Source organism: Lemur catta, chromosome 1 (assembly GCF_020740605.2).
Source record: "Lemur catta isolate mLemCat1 chromosome 1, mLemCat1.pri, whole genome shotgun sequence".
Lineage (NCBI taxonomy): Eukaryota > Metazoa > Chordata > Mammalia > Primates > Lemuridae > Lemur > Lemur catta.
Window position 1 is genome coordinate 180,354,854 of NC_059128.1, and position 24,848 is coordinate 180,379,701.

The 24,848-nt window shown below is 38.0% G+C and overlaps 1 protein-coding gene across 1 annotated transcript; it reads right to left on the bottom strand.

The window, feature by feature from the left end:
* Nucleotides 1-375: 375 nt before the first annotated feature.
* On the bottom strand, nt 376-24,359 carry ANKUB1 (ankyrin repeat and ubiquitin domain containing 1). The gene is made up of 6 exons (XM_045556122.1): nt 24,044-24,359; nt 22,547-22,690; nt 15,762-15,978; nt 9,571-9,685; nt 5,768-6,706; nt 376-740 (listed from the first exon to the last, which is right to left on the bottom strand). Exons 1-6 carry the CDS (start codon nt 24,131-24,133, stop codon nt 611-613), a joined length of 1,635 nt encoding a protein of 544 aa, XP_045412078.1. The 5' UTR covers nt 24,134-24,359; the 3' UTR covers nt 376-610.
* Nucleotides 24,360-24,848: the final 489 nt, after the last annotated feature.

Genomic DNA, 24,848 nt, shown 5'->3' on the forward strand with positions numbered 1-24,848 from the left:
TTTGTCAAATCCATTGAATCTTACATTTAAGATCCATGCAATTCACTAATGTATATAATTTTAAACTTTACCTCAATTTTAAAAAATTAATAGAAAGCAGTGTTTTAGCAGAAGTCCAAAAGATGTCTAAGACCAGCACTAGACCTGGATGGTATTTCTAGCTCTCTTTCCTTATATGGAATTTTAAAATTTTATTTTATTTTTTCACTATGTTCTACATTCATATGGCTTAAAAAACAAAAAGCATTAAAACAATCCCAGAAAAACAAAAAAGAAAGAAACAGTCAAAATTCTCACTCCTTTATTTTCCATCCTCTCAGTTTCCCACCCCATAGAAAACTACTCTTCTCAGTTTCTTATGAATTCTTCCTCAGATTATTTATGTAAAAAATTAAAAAATGCCCTAAATTTTCACTTAGGGTGATGAAGTCCAAGAAAACATGGTGTTAAATATTAAATATCCTGTTGAAAGCTGTGTAGCGTTAGAACTGCTGGCATTAGAACTGTTATTAGAGATGATAGCATTATAACTGTTATTAGAAATGTTAACATTAGAACTGGAGATTCTATTTGATCAGGTCTTTGTCCAAGCTGGGGTTGTCATGACTTTTCAAAGCACAATTTCTGGAGGGGTTTCACGTGTTGTCAGGCTTCCATGGATAGTCAGGTTAGAAATGCTCTTTTTGGCCAGGACTCTTGCTATTTCTAACTGCTGGAGCCATCGTTTCTCTTTAAAGGCACTGCAAGAAAACAAGTCATAATTTATAAGGAGGTCCAATCTTGTCCCCATACGAAACTGAAAGGATGAAAATCTTTAGGTTGGTTTCGTAGCTGTGGCTAGTTTATTTTATGTAGATAGGATGTGAAATAGGATCCTTTCTAAAACCAGTTTTCTGTGATGTAGTGGGAATGATATTTTCCCAAGGCAGTACTAGAAGTTTAGAATCCACAACTGTTAATAGAAAGCCACTCAATGTCAAGTAGAATTCTGTGGGTTGAAAATTTTTCTATTTGACCTCCCTAGGTAGCCCCATACATCACATACTCACTGACCAATCTTCTCCCCTCTTCCCTCTCTCCCCCAACAAACTCACATTAGGGTTTTTCATTGAAAAGATATCAGATATTTTTAGAGTCTTTAATTGAAATGCAATGGAACTTAATGTTTTATGGCAGCTATTATTCTCTGGCTATATACTAATAAAGATTTGTAAATTTGAATAGGATTACTTTCACTTTATAGAATGCAAATGTGATTTGTTACAGAGGGGTTTTATATCCCCTTAAATATTGGTGTCCTCCAAGAGTCTACATTTGCTCCTTTTTTCCTGCACCCTTTTCATAAGAGGCCTCATTTACTCATTGCTTCAATTCCCTTATCCGTGACTCCTACATCCTGACCTTCCTTAAAATTTGCATATCTCCAATTACCCAATAAAAATATTTATCCTATAGACACTTCCAATTTAACATGTTTTTTATTTTCTTCCTAAACTTGTCCCCCTTCTGTATCCTTGTTCTTACACATTGACTTTGCTATCTTCACCATCTCCAAAGCTATTAATAGAAACAAAACTCAATTTCTTCTTTCTCCACTTCCACACCCAATTAGTGACTAAATTTTGTAGATTATTCTCCTTAAATATCTCTCATATTTGGCCTTTCCCTTTCTCCCTAACTACTACTGTTCTAGTCTAGGTCTTAATGGTCTCTTGCTTCTCTTATTGCAGTGTCCTAACTCTACTGTAGTCTTTCAACACCTTTCCAGTGAGTCTTCTACATATCTCCACCAGGTTTGTCTTCAAAAATTGATTATGTGACTTACCTTATGTTAAAAAAAAAAACAAAAATCTTCTATGAGTTTCTCACTCACTTCTTACTCTACAGGAAGGGGAATAAGAAACAAATTCTCCAGTTGGGCACACAAGATACTTCTTAAAGTAGGTACAATCCACCTTTCTGATCTCACCTCCAGTTAATTTCTCTCTGTCCGCTAAAGTGTGTTTTGCAAATCTGCTTACTTTCCTGAAAACTACATTTCTTGCTTGCTCTCTCACAAGCAGTGTCTTTGACCATGTTACTACCTTTACCTGGATCCTTTCCCTCACCACAACCCTCTTTGTCTGGCAAAATCCTATAGATTTTCAAAGGGCTTTCCCTCAAACTGTTAGGAGTAACCTTGCATATAAGTCCCATGGTGTTTCAAACATCTGAACCAGATCCATGTCTGCCTGATTCACCTTTTTGGTTCTGGATTAATCCTTTACCTCAATGGCTATGTCTCCCTTGGCCCTCTAAACTGGGTTAACCCACCCATGCTGCCCATAAAATCAGGTCTTAAGCCTTAAGGAAATCACTCAGACACTTTTAGTCTTTCCCCATATCCCACCTGACCTAATTTGAAATCCTCTCTCTACCTTCTGATGCATATCCTAGCTTCTCCTAGGCTCAGAGCCCATCCTAATTTACTCTCTGGCATTTGAAACCTGGCTTTTCTGCATTCATTCAAAAACCATTTATTGAATACTTACTGTATGCCAGGCACTATTCTATGTACTGGAGATACAAAAAGTAAACAAAATGCATAAGAAATTCCTTTTTTTTAATAAAGAATAAAAACAGAGAACTGTAACTTTATGCAGAGCACAAAAGCCCATCAGAGTCAGCATTTGGGATTACTGTCCATTCTTGGTCCACTCGAACTCTCCCCTTCAAATACTAACCAGGCCTGACCCTGCTTAGCTTCTGAGATCAGATGAGATTGGGCATGTTCAGGGTGGTATGGCCATAGATGGTCGACTCAAACTCTCAACCTTCTGGACCAATCCTGTACATTTGAATCTTTGCTAAACTGGACTTCTAGGTCACATAAACCTCACTGGAAGTGGACAATAAGCAATAAGGAAGACTGTTTTCTAGACATTCCTTGGAGATATCCTTTGATCTGTGTAAAGCCTACACTATCTTCTAGGCTGAAGAATGAGACTCTGTGTGACCTTCTGGCCTCACTCACTGTCATGTCTATGCCAGTTACATGTGCTCCCCACCCCAGATTGACATTAGCACTACTATCTTGGAGTCAGCCCTGAGAGGTATATTTTCATGCATGTAAAGGTAGTGTTCTTGAATGACATGTGGTCTAGCAAATACTTTCATGTGATGCCAAATGACATGTCTAGGATCCTGGTTTGGGAGACCCCACTTTCTATACAATCAGGAACATCTGATGGCCACTTTATCCACCCTCATTCAATTCCTTGGGTCAGCATGATGAAGGATTACATTAGGTTCTTCCCAGTCTCCTGGCTGATACTAGCTTGGTAATGGTACATGTGGCCATCAAGATGGCGTGCATCCACTCCTCATGTTTGTGTCTTTTTGGCACAAGAGCTCCATTGGTCATTTATAGGAGTGCTCAGAATACCTGACTGCCAGGTTTGACTGGCTTCTTCGTGTAGACATAAGTGCTTTCATGACTCCTATGAGGATCATGAACCAGAGCAAGAATAGTGTTTAGGGGCACGAGACTGTAGGTCTTCCCTTCCTCTTTGTGGCCCACCAACAAAGGAAGGTGGAACACATCTTGGGAACATCCAGTGGAAAGCGGGTGGAAACAGATGGGGAGGAAGAGGAGGGTATGAATAGAAGCAAGAGAAAAATTTTGGGAAAAAAATGGAAAGAGGATTTGCTAGGAGTAACCCTGCCAGAGTAAGTGCACAATCAGACCGACCACCTCTCCTCCTATGAGTCTCCCTTCTGCACTAACCCCTTTCTTTAATGAAATACTTTCCCAGCAATTTCCTTCTTGACCTTGAAATTACCTCTCCTTAATAACTCTAATCCTTATGAAATAATAGTTACAAAAAAACAGCACACTAGTACAGCCTCTTTGGAAAACTGTTTGGAAATGTTTGCTAAAGCTACATATAAACTTACCTTATGACCCAACAATTCCATTCCTAGGTATAGAGTCAAGAGAAATGAATGCAAATGTTCACCAAACCTCATATACAAGAACGATCATGCATTTTTATTCAAAATAGTTTCCAAATTAGAAACAACCCAAATTTCCATCAATAGGAAAATAGATAAATAAAGATATGTAACACTACCTAAAAATGGAATACTACATAGAAATACGAACACTGAATACACATGAACACAAGAATGAATCTCATAGGCAGTATGTTGAGCAAAAAAAGCCAGACGTAAAAGGTATGTGCCATATGATGTCCTTTATGTGAAGTTCAGGGATAGGCTAAATTAATCTTAGGTGACAAAGATCAGAATAATGGTTATATTTCAGAGGGATTATTGACTGGAAAGGGGCATGTGTGAAATTTTTGGGGTGCTGGAAATAGTTTGCATCTGATATAAATGGTGCTTACGTGGATATATGAAAATGTAAAAATCCAACAAGCCACACAGGTGAGATTAGTGCGCTTTATGTATTTTACTGTATATGTTATAACTCAGTCTCCCCTCCCTCCCAAGGAAGCACTCCACACCCTAGACACCGGCAGCTTTTCTCATCTAAAACCACACGTTTTGTTACCTTAAAAACAGATATTTTTGCACATCTCTATTCTTCCTAGCGCAGCACCGGGCCATAATAAACACTTAGTGAATGTTTGAAAAATAAACTCATTTTTAACATGCATCTGTTGATATAACAAATCAGTATTTTCTTTCTTGTGTTTACAGCCTGATTTTAAGATTGGCTATATAATTTTTTCAATTAATTATTTTCATAGAAAACACTGAATTTTAGATGATCTCTTTTTATACATTCTAGTCTCACGAATGACAGACTAAAGCTGTTAAGCAATGTCTTCATCTATTGTCAACCTCATTATGTCAGATCTTGAATTTTGCCAGTTTTACAGCCCAAATTACTCTCACCACTAGGTGGCAACAACCTAGCTGAAATAAAGTAGAAATGCCCTAAAGACCAATACAGAAAGGCAAGTAAAACAATCTAGCCTTGTTTTTTCTTTCCTTCTCATTACACTGAATATGGGGAAAAGCCACTATTAAATCTATTCTTCTGCTGTAATATTGGCATCCAGTAATACCTAATTAGTAATGGATGGGGCCTGAGATCTAATCAGAGTTGTATTTTCAGTGAAATCTATTGACCAAAATTTATCTATCTTATGAAATAATGTGCCTGAAAAGTCTACTTCTGATACACTTGCATATCTCTTTAAATGTGCTAATGAATTAGATTTTTAACTCACTTTAAATATTAATGTCAGTTCTAGCACTCTATCCAATATAGATCTCCGCCAACCCACATATCTTGTCTAATAAGTCAACTCAAAGGTTGAATTTGTCATTAAATTGTTCCTTTCTTTCCTCCCATTTTCATTACCATCTAGTCTTCCATGACACTCTTGATGTCTTCCTCTTGTATTTCAAGTTTCCCTCTTCTACATTTAATTACAATCAACAATTTCTTATTAGCTTAAAAAAAAAAAGCAGCAGCATCAAGGGACCTAGCTAATCAATACAACTGTTTTCACTGTATCTCTTTTCCTTCTGAAAGCTTGAGGAGTAAAGTACTACATAGATTGGATTGGTCAATAGTATTAATTCATTTTCCCTTAGTCACAAGGTTAAGATGAGGTCCTTGAAACTGGGGATCAATGCATTGGAAAAACTTGTATTACTTTGTGTGGCATAGTAGAGTTTCATGGACTATTCCTTGCCCTAGACCTGCCTTATTAAAAGTTTGCCCTTTGTATGTTTAAAGAGAAAGCATTACCTTGCCATAGCTAAACAGTAGATTGCATTCTGCCTTGGAGTCTTCCCACTGTGTTCTGAGAAAGATGCGAAGGAAGACCTTAGTAAAAAGTCAGCACTGGGTGTCGTATAGTAAAATGATGGGTGTGAATATCCCACTCTTGAAACTGAAGGTAGAGGGACTTGGGGAAGATATATATTTTTTATGAGGTTTTGTCGTTTCCTAGATGTGGCAGTAATTTTTTTCTGATTTTGTTGTTGATGTCTTTGTAATTCAAAGAACATATTTGTATCTACCAGTGGAGGAAATTTGAGGGTTTGTTCTCTTGTATCTGGCTGTGAAATTGCCAAAGCATTGCTTGGTTTCCTGTTTGCAGTTTGTTCCATGAGAGGTGGTAGCTTCTGCCCGGTGCTTTGTGAATCCTTGTTCCCAGCCTTATGCCAGCTCTTGGAGGTCATTTTTGGTTCAGTAAAACCATCCACCATTACAGTATCTCCAACTTTTGCCCTAAAGACTCTTGCTCCGCAAAGCTGGCTTTTATGAAGACCGTGACTCTTAGCTCTGAGGACCCATTGTTTTATTTTAATATAAATCCTCATTGGGACTGAAATTTTCAGAAAAGAAACCATGGACCACATTTTACTCAGCAAATATAATACACAGTCTTTATGTTTGTGTTTGAAAGCGATGTTCAGGGGAGTTTGTCCTGCTGCATTTTTGCATTCCAGGCACAACACACTACAGTTGACAAAGGCCTTTAGAATCAACAGTTGGCCCGCTTCTGCAGCTGCATGAATGGGGCATTTAGAGACGTCTGCATGAAGGGCTTCATGGCACCATGCTCGATAGGGGTGAACACCGACTGCTTCGTGAGGCCTCACGCCCTGCTTCAAGGCCCATTCAGTGAGTTCAACATACCCATAAAAGGCGGCAATGTATAGCACTACTCTTTTCTGATACCTGAATAAGTAAAACAAGTGGGGAGGAGGTGTTTATTAAGTCAGCAAACAGACAAAAGCAGTTACGCTAAATACTCAGAAGGCATTCCAGTTAAAATGTTTATTTCTTCTTAACTTTTACCTAAAAAATGTTTTTTAGAAAAGGCAGATAGTGATATATAGGTTAAATTGCACCGGTCCCACTTATACATATTATCCTACTGTGCATATGTAAATAATTCAAACTGGTTTCCTTGGAGTGATTGTCTTTCTTATAAAAATCAAATGCTCGGGAAAAATATTAAGCATAGAGGAAAAAAAGGAGCTTTTTAGTCTGGTGATTTACATTCTTTGAGCTCTTAGATTTTACTTAAAAATTGTTAAGTGTAGATGGTTAAGCACTAAACTGTCAGAATCCAGTACCCAGTTCTGCCCTTGCTTGCTGTGTAACATTAGACAGGTTTCCTAATCTCAGTTTCCTCATCTGTAAAACAAGATAAAAAAGTATTCACCTCATTAAATTGTGATAAATATTAAATGAGGTAATAAATATAACACAGCGTCTGCCACAAAGAAAGTATTCAATAAATATGTACTGTTAAAAGTAACAATACAACACAGCTATTTCTTTGGATTTAGAACATGAAAAAAGAGATATCACTATCTCACAGTAGAAATTAATGTTAAATATTTGAATATTTTATAAAATTCTAAAAGCTGCTGTTCCAATCTACTACTTCACAGAGCCTGAGAACTCTTGGTGGGTGTGTGGGCTTCTACAAAACATGATTAAATCACCCACGAGGGGGCACTGTTCTAAAATAGCACTGAATTAAAATCTAAAAGTTAATGCAACTTATATATTTGGGAAGCTGTTGGCTGCATTAATACATTAAAATGCCCACCTGCTTCTCCAAGCCTACCCTCCTCTACTGCCCAGCCACACTTGTTACACTTCATGTATAGCAAAAGTGTGAATGCTTGTATTAGATGTAGTTTGAAAAGTTACATGTGAGCTTAGGAAGAAGTGGACAATGTTTTCAGCCAATCAACTCTCAAGTGTTTGGTTTTTTTTTTTTTGTTTTTGTTTTTGTTTTTTAATAACTGAATGCGGCCGGGTGCGGTGGCTCACGCCTGTAATCCTAGCACTCTGGGAGGCTGAGGCGGGAGGATTGCTCAAGGTCAGGAGTTCAAGACCAGCCTGAGCAAGAGTGAGACCCCCGTCTCTACTAAAAATAGAAAGAAATTAACCAGACAGCTAAAAATATATAGAAAAAATTAGCTGGGCATGGTGGTGCATGCCTGTCGGGAGGCTGAGGCAGTAGGATTGCTTGAGCCCAGGAGTTTGAGGTTGCTGTGAGCTGGGCTGACTCCATGGCACTCTAGCCCGGGCAACAGAGTGAGACTCTGTCTCAAAAAAAATAAAATAAAATAAAACAAATAACTGGATGTGAAAATGTCAAGGTACAGATAGATGCTCCTTGACTTATGCTGGAGCTATATCCTGATAAACCAATCGTAAGTTGAAAATATCACAAGTCAAAAATGCATTTAATACATGTAACCTACCAAACATCATAGCTTAGCCTAGGGAAACTTAAATGTGCTCAGAACACTTACCTTAGCCTACATTTGGGCAAAGTCATCTAGCACAAAGCATATTTTGTAATAAAGTGTTGAATATCTTATGTAATTTATTGAATACTGTACTGAAAGGGAAAAAAACAGAATGGTTGTATGTGCAGTCAAAGTATGATTTCTACTGAAAGCATATCACTCTCACACCCTTATAAAGTCAAAAAATCTAAGTTAAACCATTGCAAGCCAAGGACCATTTGTATTTATTCTGCCAGGCTTTAAAAGTGTTGCTAAAGGCCAGGCGTGGTGGTTCATGCCTGTAATCCCGGCACTTTGGGACACCAAGGCAGGAGGATTGCTTGAGTTTGAGACTGGCCTGAACAACGTAGTGAGACCCTGCCTCTACAAAAAATACAAAAATTAGCCAGGCATGGTGGTACATGCTTATAGTCCCACCTACTCAGGAGGCTGAGGCAAGAGGATCACTTGAGCCCAGGAGTTTGAGATGGCAGTGAACTATGATCATGCCATTGCACTCCAACCTGGGAAACAGAGCACGGCCCTGTCTTGGAAAAAAGTAGTGTTGGTAAAAGTCTGATATCCAAACCAAATTGAAGTTACCTATTTAATTTCAGTTGGACTTTGAGCAATACAAGTTTGAACTGTGTGTGTCCACTTAAACATGGATTTTCTTCTGCCTCTGCCACCCCTGAGACAGCAGGACCGACTCCTTCTCCTCCTTCTCCTTCTCTGCCTACTCAACATGACGATGACAAGGATGAAGACCTTTATGATGATCTGCTTCCACTTAAGAATAGTAAATATATTTTCTCTTCCTTATGATTTTCTTTATAACATTTTATTTTCTCTTGCTTACTTTATTTGTAAACATATTTGTAAGAAACAAAATGTGTTAATTGACTGTTTATGTTATCGGTAAGGATTCCAGTCAACAGTAGGCTATTATTATGGTATTTGGGGAGTCAAAATTTATATGAAGATATTTGAATGCATGAGGAGTTAGCACCTTTAACTCCTGTGTTATTCAAGGGTCAACTGTAGTTGATATTTCCCGAGAAAAGTCTACCTGAATTGCAACCATTCACCAAAGACTGTCAACACTGGTAGCATCCTTACTGTTTTGTTCCAGCAAATACCTCAGTAACAATGTCTGGTTGAGACACGCTAAGTGGAACTGGCATCAAGCAGCACCCCAGCTTTAGAGTGAGTTGCAGGCTTAAGGTCTGGTGGAAGTTCAGTAAAATGTTACAGCATTTGCTAAATTAATTTAATATTAATCTCCCATACTTGAGTACTGGTCCTTCTTTTGATAAATAGCGTTGGACTTTAAGTTTTTGTCCAAGGAGGCAACCCATCAGAAATTCCTTCCATCCATCCCAGACATCCAACCGAAGTGTTGTGCCTGTGGATCAAGAGAGGTAGTTTATGATTTCAGCCCAGCACTGTGGTTTAGCAATCCATAAAACTTCTAATGATAGCTTTCCTCAAACAGAGGAGTGAGCTAGATGCAAAATGAAAAGTAACCTTGGAACAAGGAGATGGGGATGCTATTTTTAGCTTAGGCTTTTATTGGCTTGGAAAAGCCGTTTAGCTTCCGTGCATTACCATTTTCTCATCTGCTCAGTGATTGCATATAATGCTGAAATATTTTTGCAGCTATCTTAAAAACAGTCCTGTAGACATTGATTCAATGCTGCTATATATATTACCATGTAAACTAAAGATATTGCATTGGAAGAGGAAACTAAGAAACCCATGGCAGGACAAACAGCCTTCCTGGGCCTTTAGCTTGCAAGTAGGCTGTGAGGGAGTTGAATGGTGCTCATCAGCTAATATGCTTGCTTTATCCTTCATGAAACAGGAGCCGTTCTCTGTTATGAACATAGAAGTAATTCACTGCTGCTGGAGAATGTATCGCTTGCTCTTCAAAATCTATTCTTTCTGTGACACCACATCCCCTTTGTCCTTCAGGCTTGTGTGTTCCAGGCATATTTCCTTAGCCTTCTGCTCCTCTCACTCTACACATTCCTCCAGGAATTAAACCCAAACTCTTCCATCTCTGGCCCACTTCACCTTCTCTGGCCTTTCTCCAGTCTGCCTCATTCACTCTGTTCAAGCTACCTTGACCTTTTACCTGTCCTTCAAACACACAAAGTACACGCCCATCTCAGGACCCAACAACTTACAATTTCTTTTGCTTGAAAGGGTCTTCATCTAGGCTTTCACCAAGCTGTGTCCTCTTTATTCAGCTTTCAATTCAAACATCATGTCCTCACAGAGGACACCTCTTGGCCACAATAGCTAAGGCAATCACTGCCACCACCACCTCCTCCCTTCCGTTACTCTTTGTCCCATGACCTTATTTTAACTTCTTCATAGCCCCTGTCATCAGCACTTGAAATCATTTTACTCATTTGGAGATTTTCTTTTCATGCTTCCATTAAAAGGAAAGTTTTTTTCAGGACTGGCCACACAGCCTAGCACTTGGTAAGTGCTCAGTAAATACTTGTTGGCTGATTGACTGGCAATCTCAGTGACGATGATGGCTTCCTTGACCACCCATGTTCCACTCTCTAGTCCACATCTCCAGGCCAGGCCTCTACTCCAGCTCCAGACTCCCGCTGCTGGGATGTTGCCAACTCAGGATTGCACACAACTCCATCATTCTAAAAGACCACTCAGCATCTTTCACCCCAATCTGCTTTTCTCTTGCATTCTTTGTATTAGTTGGAGTTGGTGGTATAATATATCTATTTTTCTTGCTACCTAAGCCAGATATTTGGGAGTTATTCTTCATCCTTCCCATTTTTTCATGCTCAACATCTAAATAATTGCTTATGCCTGACAAGTTTAATATTTAGGAACCTCATAAATATTTAGGAACTCTGTTTCCTTGCCTCCATCTCAACCAGCCCTGCCCTATTTCAGGTCTAGATAATCTCTCCCCTAAATCTACATTGAGACTCTCCCAACAGCCTCCCCTTGTTTCCTTTCAGGTCTCTGCTCAAATGTCCTTTACTGACCAACTATCTAAAATAGCCTCTCCAACCTTACTGCATCAGTCATTATTCCCTTACCTTGCTTTCTTTTACTTCATAGTTCTTATCTCTATCTAAAATTAGATATCTTTCTGTTTGCTTGATGGCGCTGATCTTCCCCCACTGAAACACAAGGTTTAAGAGGTTGGGGACATTGTTGCTGTGCCTGCTTTCCTCAGTGGAGCCTGGCTCATGGTGGATGCTCAGGAAATGTTTGTCAAATAAGTTCTTTGTCACTCCCCAAATCCCTCTGGCTTCGTGCTGCCCTCCTAACCCAGCAGGCTAGCCTTCCAATGAAACTTCTAATTCTCTATTCTTAACTTTGAATTCTTTTTTTTTAAAAGAGGAGCCACAAAATTGTATGAGTTTCACCAAACCTGGATCTACCTACTCTCTACTTGCAAACCCATCTACCATGCCCAGGACACAGGAAAGCAGATGGGAGCACCAGTGCCCATTCTGGGTCATTGTCCCCAGCCTCTCCTCACATGGCCTTTGACTCCCAAGTTTCTGGGTTCTTCATTTATACTCCAGGAGCCAATATCTGCCTATCTGATTTGAACTTTTTCTTCCTGAATATGAAAACCACTTCTTTGGTTTGGGCTTCCCCTGCCTGATAGGGGAAACAAAATGTTAATCAAAACTTAAAGGGCATCAAAAAAGGCTTACTGGTTTTGCAGCGTAAACTGTTGGAAGGAGCCCAATCCTGGGTATATGATTACCATTTATTAGCATTATGACCTTGATCAGATCACTAAACTTCTCTGAGTCTCAGTTTTCTCATGAATAAAAGTAATTAAAATGACACAATAGGTTTTCATGGACCTAAGGGCTGGTAGAAGGACCCTGGAGCCAGCCCAGATTTCAGGGTCTGAGCTGACAAGACCCTGCTCCTGGAATGGTTTCTCAGATGTGATGTGCTCAGAAGGCATAAATATATCCCATACAGCATTTATAGGGAAAAGTACCAACTGGCCTCATCCTGTAAAGGCATTCACTCATTCACTCATTTGTTTAGGTACTCCCTGTTCTAGAAAGGATGATTATCAGTTTATGAGCATATATAAAATATAGGCAGAATAACAAAGAGATAAGCATATAGATCAGCAAGAAGAAAGCAAAACCTAGGGCAGAGATTTTAAAGCTAGAGATGGGGCTAAAATGAACATCTGTACCATATGGGTTGATGCAAGAAAAGGTGTGTGTGTGTGTATTGGACCTATGTGATGTACCATTAAGCCTCAAGTTGCAAAATCCCAAATATTAAGATATGTTTAGCTTGATAGATTCTTGATAAGTTAGTCATCAAATGTTCTGCCAACAAAACCTCCTTTCCCCCTCATTACTTATCTCCTTCTTAATTCCTCTAATCTTTCTTTCTCCATCCACTTTATTAAGTGGATGCTGCTTTCTCTGAGCCCACCAGTAACTTTTAATCCTCAAAGTTTTTCTCATAATTGTCTTTGGCCTTTCATCATCTCTTACAATACAAAGCCCCAGTTCTCCTCTAGACTCTGACTCCTGTCTGCTTGTCCTGACACCAGCCCTTGGCCCTTAATACATCCCTCTCTATATTTACTTTCTAAGGAAAGTGCCTCTCCTAGAGTTTGACCCCCACCTCCATGGGCAGGACACCTATGTCAATATCTGCAAACCCAACCCATCACTCAAGCCCTAGCTCCATGTTTATAGTGGAGCATAATTAGACCTCAGTTGTACTTCAGCTTTGCCACTAACTGACTATCTGAATAACTTAATAAAAAGTGCTCTCTGACTTTCCTCATCTCTCAAGCTTAGGACCTAGAGCATAACACCTTTTCTCAATTTCCCCACCACTGTCCCAGTGTCAGAGCGTCTTTGGTGTTTCCTACTTCTTAAATATGATCTAGTATGATATCCTGTCTCTTCTTCCTGTGTTTCTCAGATTTGTCTCTTCCATTCTAGTGGAATTAATTAATTCTGGGACTATGAAAAGTGCCTGTTAGTGCATCTTGCCACCTGCAGGCTCTCCTGACCCGTTTCTACATTTCATACTGTTTGCTACCATACTAAACTTCTCTTAAAACACTTTTGTTCTAGAATGTATATGGCTCTGGTTGCAACCATATTAAGCCTGCACTCTGTCACCTCCCCTCTGAGTCCCTTCTCCATTTTCCCTCAGCTCTGTTTCCCAGCGCTCTCAGAAAGCCTCCTCCGCTTGTCAGAACAGTCTCCTGCTTTCTGTACCTCCCTGGGTTAAGCCCATATCTGTGAACCTGTGACTCATGTTTTTCTCTTGGCCTAGAAGCCTGGAATGTCTTTCTTTCCTCCTCTCAGATATCTGATCCATAGTTGCTGCATTATTGTGTGCTCCAGCCCCACATTCTCCAGAATGCCTTCCCTTGACCCCTTCAGCCTACATTGAGCTGGCTTATTGGATTATAACTGAGTATATGTGCATGCTTCATTTCTACCACTCTACTGTAAATGTCCTGGGTACAGAGGCAGCTTTGTATATTTCTGTATGAGCTAGTATGTGCAGTGACTAATTGAGCTACTTAAAAATTTGATTTTCAACCTGGACTGCTTTTCCAAAATGTCCTGATGTTCTGCTGCCTTTGGAAAAGGGGTCACGGCTCAATTCCTGGTAGTAGCAGGGATGAGTCATTGACTGGAAAGGGGAGAACCTGGAAGACAAGCTGATCAAGGACTCCTTTACTCTCTAGTTAAAAGGGCTGGATGCTTAAGGAATGCTACTGGTGCTTTTGGCAAAGGTATGAAGCAGGCCAAGGAGCCCTTCCTCCTTTCCCTTTCAGGTCCTTCTTTCCTTGCCTCTCCTCCAATGCCCTGTGTTTTCATGGTGGCCAAAGCCGTCACCCAGATCATGTTAGGCTCTTAACCCTGTATCTGAAAACACACATTCCATAAAGCTCCCACTCACAGAGAGTCATTTTAAGAGGGATGTGTTGCCCTTCACACACCCTGAGCAAGTGGTTTAATCATTCAGAAACTTTGCTTTTTTAAAATCTGTAAAAGTTGGGGTCTGGCCAAGCCATTTTAAATTCTCTTCTAGTTTTAAAAAATGTCACATCATAATCTAAGTAATACAGGCCTAAAAAACAGTCATCCAGAGTTTATTCTAGTTTTGTTTTATCCTTTGGTATTTCATTAAATAACTAGATTATCAGTTGCTTGGGGACAATGCCACTGTGTGCCCTTCCTCCCATACACCTCCATTGTGTTCTGGGCAGGCTTCAGCCTTCAACAAGCACACAGAACAGATATGTGCTTTATAGTGAAGTACTCTGAGCACAAATCCTGGAACTTCATTTCCTCTGGTTAAAAATAGGGACAATAATTGATGTCAAAGTTTTGAGACCCTCAATTTAAAATAGCATGAAAGAATAATGCTAGGTAAATATAATAGGAGAAGTATCAATAAATGCAAATTTAACAGTTATAAAAAGCAAAACTATTTAACTCAAGGATTCCTACAGAGCCCTATGTATAGATTGGGAGAACTCAAATCCATTGCAACAAATATTACCACACAATGTCAATCTAAATATGTGCTAATTGTTAGCAAAGATTCATTCACCTCAGGTGATAATTTCTATAAGATTTGAGCCATTTTCTAATATGCTAAAACAAATCTGACAGCCTTTGAGTCTGTCTTATTAATCTTTGGCTATAGCAGACATGACCTAGAAGAACAGTGTTTAAAGAGAGGCTGTAATCCATCCACCAGGGCTAAGTGCCAGTCCACTAAGGCAGCTTTTCAGCCAGAACAGTACTGGCTTCACACTGTTAAACAGCTTATTTTAACATAACTAGCAACATTTTAAAATGAGATTGCAAAATGCAGGGTTCAGAATAGTGCGTATCATATGCTACCACTTGCTACCAAAAGGAGAAAAAGAATATGTACTTAAACTTCAAGAATATATAGACATATATTCTTGAAATATATTTTGAAAGAGAAAAAGATAAAATGGTCTGCTTTTTGCTTTTCTATCCTAAGGATATTAATGAATCTTGCTTTTAGAATAAGATTTGACAGGGCTGTGAGACACTTCTTATTTCTTAGTCTATAGATCCAGATACAAAAGTGAAGTGTTGATAATTTACATCCAGAATTACCTTACAGAGGTTTCAGTTTAGAAATAATACCTCTATTTGTTGAGATTTAATTTGGAAATGCTTTTAATTCTAAATCTTTAAAACAATGATGGTTGCCTGCGGAGAGGGAACTGAGTGCTTGAAGGTCCACTACACATCCTTTTATACTTTGATATTCAAATCATGTAAATATATTAACTATTTTAAAATAAATATGTAAATAAAGTTAAGAGATTGCATATAAAAATCCAGATTTCCATTTTCTCTTGAAAAGCTGCAAAATCTGGTGTCAAAGAACCCTAGTGCTGAACAGTAGCTGCTATCAAGTGTAGTGGGCAGTACCAATATCAGTCCCGTAGTCCTTAAGCGTGTTGCAGTCGTACATCTCCAGTCCCTTTGGGGTCCGAAGACAGTAAACACTCACAGGGAAGCCACATCTCAGAGTTATCAGTGTTCTCAGATCAGACACTTTTTTACCAAGAAGGGAAGTGCCCTCCATTATTGGCATTGTCTCTTGGGTCACACCATTGAACACATAGAGAATAGGCTTGTCTTCTTCCTAAAGGGAAAGAAAAGGAGGGAACTTATTGTCTGGAGGGACAAGCATTTCAGAGAGTGGCACTGAGCACCTCTAGCTCCCACGACATGGCTATGAAGGGTGAAAGCAATGGCCAATTGAGTTCTCTGACTTCTGGTCTGAGAAGTGCAAGCTCTTCTGTCCTGAGGATATTAAGGAGTCTCCCTACGTTGAATTAAGTGAAGGAGACTTGGCAGGGCTTTGAGACCATTCTTACTTCTTATCTACAGACCCAGGTACATAAGAGGTGTTAGTTTAGAAAACACTCCTCCCTTATGCTGTGGATTCTTAACCTTCAGTGAATTTTTTTTTTTTTTTTTTTTGAGACAGAGTCTTGCTTTGTTGCCTGGGCCAGAGTGCAGTGGCATCATCCTAGCTCACTACAAGCTCAGACTTCTGGGCTCAAGCAATCCTCCTGCCAAAGCCTTCCAACTAGCTGGAAATACAGGAACGTACCACCATACCTGGCTAATTTTTCTATTTTTTGTAGAGACAGGGGTCTTGCTTTTGCTCAAGCTGGTCTTGAACTACTGGCCTCGAGCTTTGGGGCTCAGGAGTTCTTACCTCAGCCTCCCAAACAGCTGGGCACTCACCACCACACCTGGCTTTCAAGTTACTCTTAACAGTTAACTAGCTACTATATGATGTTACAGAAACAGGCTAAAAAGAATCTTCTCAGAATATGTAATCATGCATTTATAAAGATAAGTATTTATACCATAGGTATGCATATAGCCCACTCTGCAACAAGTAGTAACTAGGGAGAATTACAAAATATCTGGCAATCTTTAGATGAAGAAAGTGCAAGGAAGAAAATATTATCAATTATTAATATAGCCAGCTTCTTAAATATCAAGAAAATTAACACCTACAGAAACTGTTCATTTTTTTTCTTTTAGCACTCAGAAACTTTTTATCATATAAATAAATAATAAATGTTGAATGACATCCAGGCCCATTTAATCCATAATATATCTGGAACATAGTTCTCATTGAACCATTTTAATTCTACATATCCACCATTTTTATAAACCTTGTTTCCTTGTGTAAAAACCCATTTTGAGTTCTAATGACTCACACTAGTTAGAGACACTTCTTCATGTTGGTTGTATGAAGAGGGAGCCAGTAGATGCCAATTAATAGCAACCTGCTAACCTACCTTATCCACATAAGAGAAGGCATCTCTCTACCTCTCTATCTGTGGTTATTCCTCCCCAAGTATTCTGAATCAAGGAAGACTGGTCAGTTACACTGAAGGAAGTCAGATGCCTTTAAGTAAACAATACCATACACAAATCATTATTGGACACATATAAAATTAGATTTTCTTTTTATAAACAAAGAAACAAACTAAGACACTATAGTAGGAGAAACACACAGTGTCTTTCTTTTCAATAAAAACAAATACATTCTATTTCATGGGAATAATTTCACTTTTGTCTTCAAAAAACAAATGTAAACTCACTGTAAATACATACATGTACGTTAATAATAAAAAAGGAAAAGTTCAAAAGAAATAGACTAAAAGAAAACAGAAGTTAGCGCAAGTTTTGAACACTGTTGTACTTTTTTACTAAAGTTCTGCTTTTTTATATTTTGCTATTTTGGAGTTGCAGCGCCACATAAGCAGAAACTTGCCCCAGCTATTCCAGAGTGAACAAAAAGGGGAAATAATATTTATTTTTGTTGAACTGAATGAATTCTAGTTGAGATGGTTTCATAAACTTCTCTTTATGGTATCCTGGAGAGGTTATACTTGCAGTCTAGGACACTGAATTGAAATACCTTTCTTCACCAAATTCTTCCCATACTTTTTGTTATGGCTCATCTTAGAAAAGACAGTCAATTTTTTAGAAGTTTGTTTTCATTTGTAATTGTACATTTTTAAGAAACATGTTTATACATGCTTTTGTATATGAAAATGTATTCAAAATGTAAACTCATATATGTATCTCCTAGATTTTGGTGTTTATACATTAATAGTACCCTTTGAAAGCTAAAACATTTATCATTCTGAATCAATTTTAAACCTTCAACATAGTACAAACTTCTCCAACTTATTTGATAGACACCTACTCAGTGATTTTGCAGTTAACCCAATCTCTCACCATAAAACAGCTTTTCACAACATTCCAAGGATATCAGAAGGGATTAACTATGTTTTGACCCTAGCACTTGGGTAACTGCAAGTCTGGGAAACCAGAATGAGTTCCAGAGACTGAGTCCACTTCATGCTCTAGAAGGCACAACCTGTCAGATAGTTGTCCCCTTTGCGTAGGGCATGGACTTGTGACAAGGTGCTCCCAATTAGGCCTACTCATCCATCCCCATTTTAAATTAGGAGCTAGTAAGGCAGAGAAGCAGCAGACACAGGGAATTCTCCTAGTAATGGCATTTCTGCAGCATTGCTGGCCTGGCAGCAGGACTGGGAGCATGGCCAGTGCCTGCTTCGAGGTCTCAGTGATGGCCGCAGTGGTGACCTTCCTGGACTAGTTCTGGGGCATGATGCTATTTCTGGCTGTGTAATCTCTGAGGCTGATTCTCCAATCTTCCTGGAAAGACTGTGACCTACCAGTAGCCTTTCAATTATTAATATTTATTTTCTGCTTAAATTATCCAGGGTTTGTTTCTGCTGCTTGCAACTAAGCACGCTGATGCTAGTCAGCAGAAAAGGCAAGAATGCTGGGAAGTGTTTTGCCTTGAGGGTAGAGAGGCAGGGGAGATGCCACAGTAAGAAAGGGAATCCAGTTCCTGAAATGCATCTCAATACCTTGCTATGAAGTTGTGGACAACAATTATATACCTTCTTGTTACTGTTCATATTTTACTTCTCAAACTTTCATCAACTCATTCATTCAACACGTACTTATGTACAGCCTACTGTGTGCCTGGTACTATTCAATGCACTGGGTGACACCAGTGAACAAAACTCAAATGATAGTTTCCATAATAACACAAGTCAAAATGAAGGAGGCAAATGTCTGCATGCCAGACAAAAAATATAGCTTTTTGCAATGTCTTGTGCCATGGTTTATAGGGACACAGTGAACCGCAACAGCATCAGCAATGGATGGTCAGGACTGACTCCTGTATTAACAGAATTTAGAGATATATGCCATAGAAAAGATTTCTTATGGCTTCTATAGGAGTTCTTTTCCAAAGAAGGAAAAATCAATGCGATGTTCATTCCTTACTATTATTATATCACTTCCCGTCTTCCCTTTTCCAAATGTGTCTACATTATTGTTAAGGAAAAGGTATAATATGCAGGGAAACTGGAAAAAGTATTGATTATTTTAAAAATGTATTTAAGGGCAGATCATTTCTGTATTTATCTAGTATCTTTCCCTCTTTTCACACAAGCAAAACCTTGTAATCACTCACAAAAATATAAGCACAATAAAGGAGCCAAATATCTTGGATTTATTTCATGACACATAATATATATTTGTAAATTTTTAAAAAGAAAATTGCTTACTTGCCAAGTTTTTGAACGTTGCAAAAGCTTTTGGTTCACATCACAGTATTTCTAAGTTGTACCAAAATTAAGAGATTCTAGATTCTCAGAAGGTAGAACTAACTTGCACAAAGTAACATATTAAAAACCATTAAATAGGAAAGGTACTACTTAAATTTATATATAAATAAATATAAATATATATGTATACAATAAAACAATAACATGACTTAGAAAGCAACCTTTGGTTACCTGAGATACATCGAACATTATAGAGCTGGTATGACTGCATTCTTTGAGGCATGGGGTATTTTCATAAAGTATTTTTGGTCATGGTAAGCTCATTTTGGACTGTTATACATAGATGGTAATGTCAGTTTAGACTGTTATACACATATAGTAAATAGTATAGACTTTTGGAATAGGCCTGTCTAACTAAATAGGAACTAAGGATGGAAAACAATATTTAGGTAATTCTTTTCCTTCAACTTAAAGGTGTATTTTCCATCTCAAAGTTAGTGATAGAAATTTGCTAAATATAATTCTACTGTACACAGTGAAGAGTAAGATTAATAATATTTCATGGAACTTGAGAGTTTTTTTTTTTTTTTTTTTTTTTTTTTTGGGACAGAGACTCACTCTGTTGCCTGGGCTAGAGTGCCATGGCATCAACCTAGCTCACAGCAACCTCAAATTACTGGGCTTAAGCAATCCTACTGCCTTAGCCTCTGGAGTAGTTGGGACTACAGGCATGTGCCACCATGCCCGGCTAATTTTTTTTTCTATATATTTTTAGTTGCCCAGGTAATTTCTTTCTATTTTTTTAGTAGAGATGGGGTCTTGCTCTTGCTCAGGCTGGTCTTGAACTCCTGATCTTGAGCGATCCTCCTGTCTTGGCTTCCCAGAGTGCTAGGATTACAGGCGTGAGCCACCATGCCCAGCCAGAACTTGAGAGTTTTTAATTAAACCCTCTGTGTTGACCAGTCTTGTGACTCATAATTATATTCTTCCTTGGCTTTCTTGAACAAACTCTTTTACCTCTACATACTATTCATGTCATTAGCAGTTTAGAACTCCAGGAAAAGGTTAGAGTTCAGCACAAATCTTGTGTCACTGTGATAGATGATGCTTTATTGGCAGAATTTATGAAATACTTTTCTAAGTAAAACTATGAACATAGGTTGTTTTGGGGGAGGGAAACTGGGGGCCAGCATGTTTTGAATTGAGAATCATGTGCGTGTGCTATGTAATCAAAAATAAATAAAATTTAAAAGTTTTAAATAATAAAAATAAAATCAATTCTGAGTTAAATAAAAGTATCCTATTCATACTCTTTTTTTTTTTTTTTGAGACAGTCTCGCTCTGTTGCCCAGACTAGAGTGCCATAGTATCCGCCTAGCTCACAGCAACCTCAAACTCCTGGGTTTAAGCGATCCTACTGCCTCAGCCTCCCCAGTAGCTGGGACTACAGGCATGCGCCACGATGCCTGGCTAATTTTTTCTATATATATTTTTAGTTGGCCAGATAATTTCTTTCTATTTTTAGTAGAGACGGGGTCTCGCTCTTGCTCAGGCTGCTCTCGAACTCCTGAGCTTGAGTGATCCTCCTGCCTCGGCCTCCCAGAGTGCTAGGATTACAGGAGTGAGCCACCATGCCCAGCCCCTATTCATACTCTTAACACACTTTGTATACATCCCTGAACAGCCATCAGATTCCTTCAGTCAGCTCAAATGTTCGTATTGAACTTACACCACTATCTCTAAGCAAGCAAACAATAAACAATTTTGAACCTTATTATTGGCATTAGAAAATTCTGGGAAATTTTAGGGGGTTGATCCTATATAATACCAAAACAGTATGTAAATATATTTCAATATATAAAAAGACAACATTAAGAAATGACATGGAATTTGGTCTACTTTGAAAAGTATTTATTATACTACAATTTTCTGAGTATCAGAGGGAGAACATTGGAAGAAATCACATTTGTTTTTATTCCCTTTATTTCCTTTTATGATAATTAGACATTCTTTAAGCATATAAAAATAATATAAATAAATGCTCATAAAACATAAAAACATATAAATATGGTCTTTTTATTTACATAAGTGGGATCATATACTGCTTATTATTCTGTAACTTGTCTTTACTATTTAATGATAAATATTGGGGTGTATTTCTTTTAAGCATCTATTTAATCAATCACTAAAACATATTAAAACAAAGAGTTAACTTTGACTACCATGAAAAATTTTTTAGTGTTAAATATGAGAAAATTAGTGCCTCATTTAGTGGAGAATGTATACTTTACTAAGTTCCTTGACGTTCATGTTTTCATATAGGCTAAAGACCTAGTACAGAATAATACTTCTATCCTAGAGTAGCAGCTTTTAAATTCTTTGGGCCACTCATCCCTTTAAAAAATTGCTGAAAGTTTGACTTGATCTTGAATCTAAAAAAAAAAAAAAATTTCTGAAAGTTAAGGATCTTCTACCCAGAAAAATCTCCAGGCATATACATAATTTTGTATATTTTACAATTTTAGAGTTCTGTAAGACTCTTTAAGCCCAGCCATTGATCCCAAGTTAATCACCATTGATTAAAGATACTTTATAAATGAAAAAGGCTATCTCCATTGTATGTACACCTAGTTTGAAAGGCTATCTGTCTGGATTTGAATGCAGAAACTTCTTCATTCTTATTTTTGCTGAGAATTTCTTCTTCTTCCTCCCTCCACTGTCCCTAATCATTATGGCTTCACTGAAGTGACCAAATCCTCTTCTTCCCACATCAATATTCTAGGTCAGCCCCTTGTCCTTGTTCTCGTATTGGTTTGTGGTGATCTCTGTGATGGCTGGGTGGGGCAGGCAGCAAAAGGGACAGGGGAAGGAAGGGGGAGAAGGAGTAAACCAGGGGCAACTCTATCCAGTCTCCATATCTTACTTCCCTTTACAGCACAAAGCATGCAATCGACCAATGATACAAACGGAAGAGAAATACTCTAAGTATTGAAATTACTTTGGTTGACTTATCCACAACTTTATTCAAAATGTGATAGACATCTTGGACAAAGGTTATTCTGATTATCATACCTTAACAAAGCATTTGAGAGTTGAGCAGAAAGATATTCCAACATCAGCAAGACTCCAACTGTCCTTTAGAGCAGCTCCAGCATACATCAGCTCCAGATACCGCCTACCTTGTTTGTCTTCAGAGAGAGGAATGTGGAAATAATCCTTAAAAATCAATAGCATATTATGAAAACAGAACATCTCTAAATTACTAGACCGGAAATGTAATCACTTTTCTTTTACATTTTTCCACTGAGCGTAATAATTGTTTGGGACAAAGGGGAGAAGTATTAAACAGAGGTTCTTAACTTGGAGACCTCACAAATAGTTTATAAATAGAATTTAGATGGGGAAAAAAAACACATCTTCATTTTATTAACTCTAAATGAAATTTAGATTTTCCTTCAATTATGCATGTAGGCAGCAAACTAAAGGAGCTGTACCTGTGACTTTGCCACTAATAGAAATCACAGATATTTTCATATCACACTATAGTTGTTGCAAATATCTCAAAATATTTATACTGATTCCTACTTTGCAAGTACAATAATTATTAGATACATTGCTAGAACTTGTCAGTTAATTGGTTAATAAAGAAGCCCACATGTCACTATATCACAAATTTGCTACTTAATATTTGAAAATTGTATTTCAATATAATTGGTTTCCTTTTTATCACATATATTTTATTTTATGCATTTAAAGACATTCTGAGAAGAATCCCATAGGCTTTATCAGACTTCCAAAGGTATTCCTGACACATAAAGGCTAAGATCCTTGTGTTAGAAGAACTAGATTTCAGTGATCACAGTAATCTACTGAATATCGTTTAACTATGGTTAAGTAAATGCTCCTTAGCAAATGGAAATGACCACTATCTCCAAGTTAAATATTTGATGGTCAGGAACTAAAAATTTTGCCTAATTTTTCATTTTAAAGTGAATATTCATAAGACATTTATAAGGAAGATATTGCATCTAAATTCTTTTTTTTTTTTTTTCTGGCTCTGTGATCCTAGGTAAGATGGTCAGCCTCTCTAAGCATCGGTTTTCCCGAATGCAAAGTGAAGCCATAGCTTACAAGTTCTCTAAAGTCCTCTCTGCTTCCAGAGTCCTTTGCTATTTTATAGTTGCTTGCTCAACCAAATAAGGCATCTGTCTGATCACTGGCATACTCCACTTAGCATAGCCTAAAGTTAGTGTCTTACTTTTGTCCCTTTATGAAGAATTACAGTTATCTCATTGGGCCCATGCACAACCCACACATTCTCTAAAGAGAAGTGAAACAGTTTTTTTCCTGACAATTTCCTGGCTCAGTTTGCTTTCTTGTCTAACACCTCCAGATTTGCTATCTTCTTATTGATCTATCATGTAAGCAAATGATGATATTTTCAAATAGTTTTAGTTCCCTGTTTGCTGAAAACATACTCAATAGTATCTCTACCCCATGTAAATTTTAAACTGCACTGCATAGCTAAAATTAATATACATTTTGGTGGCTCAGGAACAAAGTACATACCTTTACCATCAGCTTGACAGCCTCTACAGTTTCATCTGCTGAAACATGAAATGGTTCAAAAGATCCTTCAAAGGATATGAAAATCCTCATGGTGCAATTACGTTTTCAACAAAACAAAACAAAACAAAACCATACAAAAACTTGTTTCAAAGATCCTACTGAATAGCTGGAAAAATTTCAATTCACAATTAACGGCAAATATGGTAGCCAGAGGCAGCTGTCACTGTCTAGCCTCAAGGATAAGCTGAGAAAATGTGAAGAGCCTGGTCCCACAGTATTTACTGTATCAGGCAACACAGTTGCAGCAGCCTTGGAGGAAATGTGTCTCTGCTGCAGGCAGTAGTCAACAGTCGCCTTGTTCTTATATTACGGAAACCAGCAAACTTGACAATGGTTGAGGCAAGTGTGAACAAGTTCAAACATGTAATACAAAAATGCTAGATATAAATTACACACTTTTGTGATGTGACCACCATTCACTGACTCTTGAATTCAAATTTACTCAATTACAGCCGATTGAAGAATCCTTAAAGATAGCCGTTTGGGATGCACTAGCATAGGGTGAAGCAAAATAAGGGTTGATTTTATTGAATGTGATAATCCTGAAAGTTCTCTGTAAATAACTCCAAGCTGAAGCATTCTGGTTTCCATAACAACTTTGTGTATTTGTTCCCTGGCAGTATTTCTAATACTGCCACGGGGTACAGAACAATACCCACTTGCACCAGGGAGATGAATGTGTAGGCAAATGACTCTGTGGCTTTCTCTTCCCATCTCTGCATCATAGAATCTGCTGAAGAGCAGC

Bases quoted from the DNA above. Each gene is read 5' to 3' on its own strand.
- ANKUB1 (XM_045556122.1), bottom strand. From the start codon at position 24,133: ATGAGGATTTTCATATCCTTTGAAGGATCTTTTGAACCATTTCATGTT. The intron at 22,691-24,043 runs GTATGTACTTTG...TTGATTTTTAAG, and splicing joins CTGTCAAGCTGATGGTAAAG to GATTATTTCCACATTCCTCT. The intron at 9,686-15,761 runs GTACTGCCCACT...CTTGATCCACAG, and splicing joins GGACTACGGGACTGATATTG to GCACAACACTTCGGTTGGAT.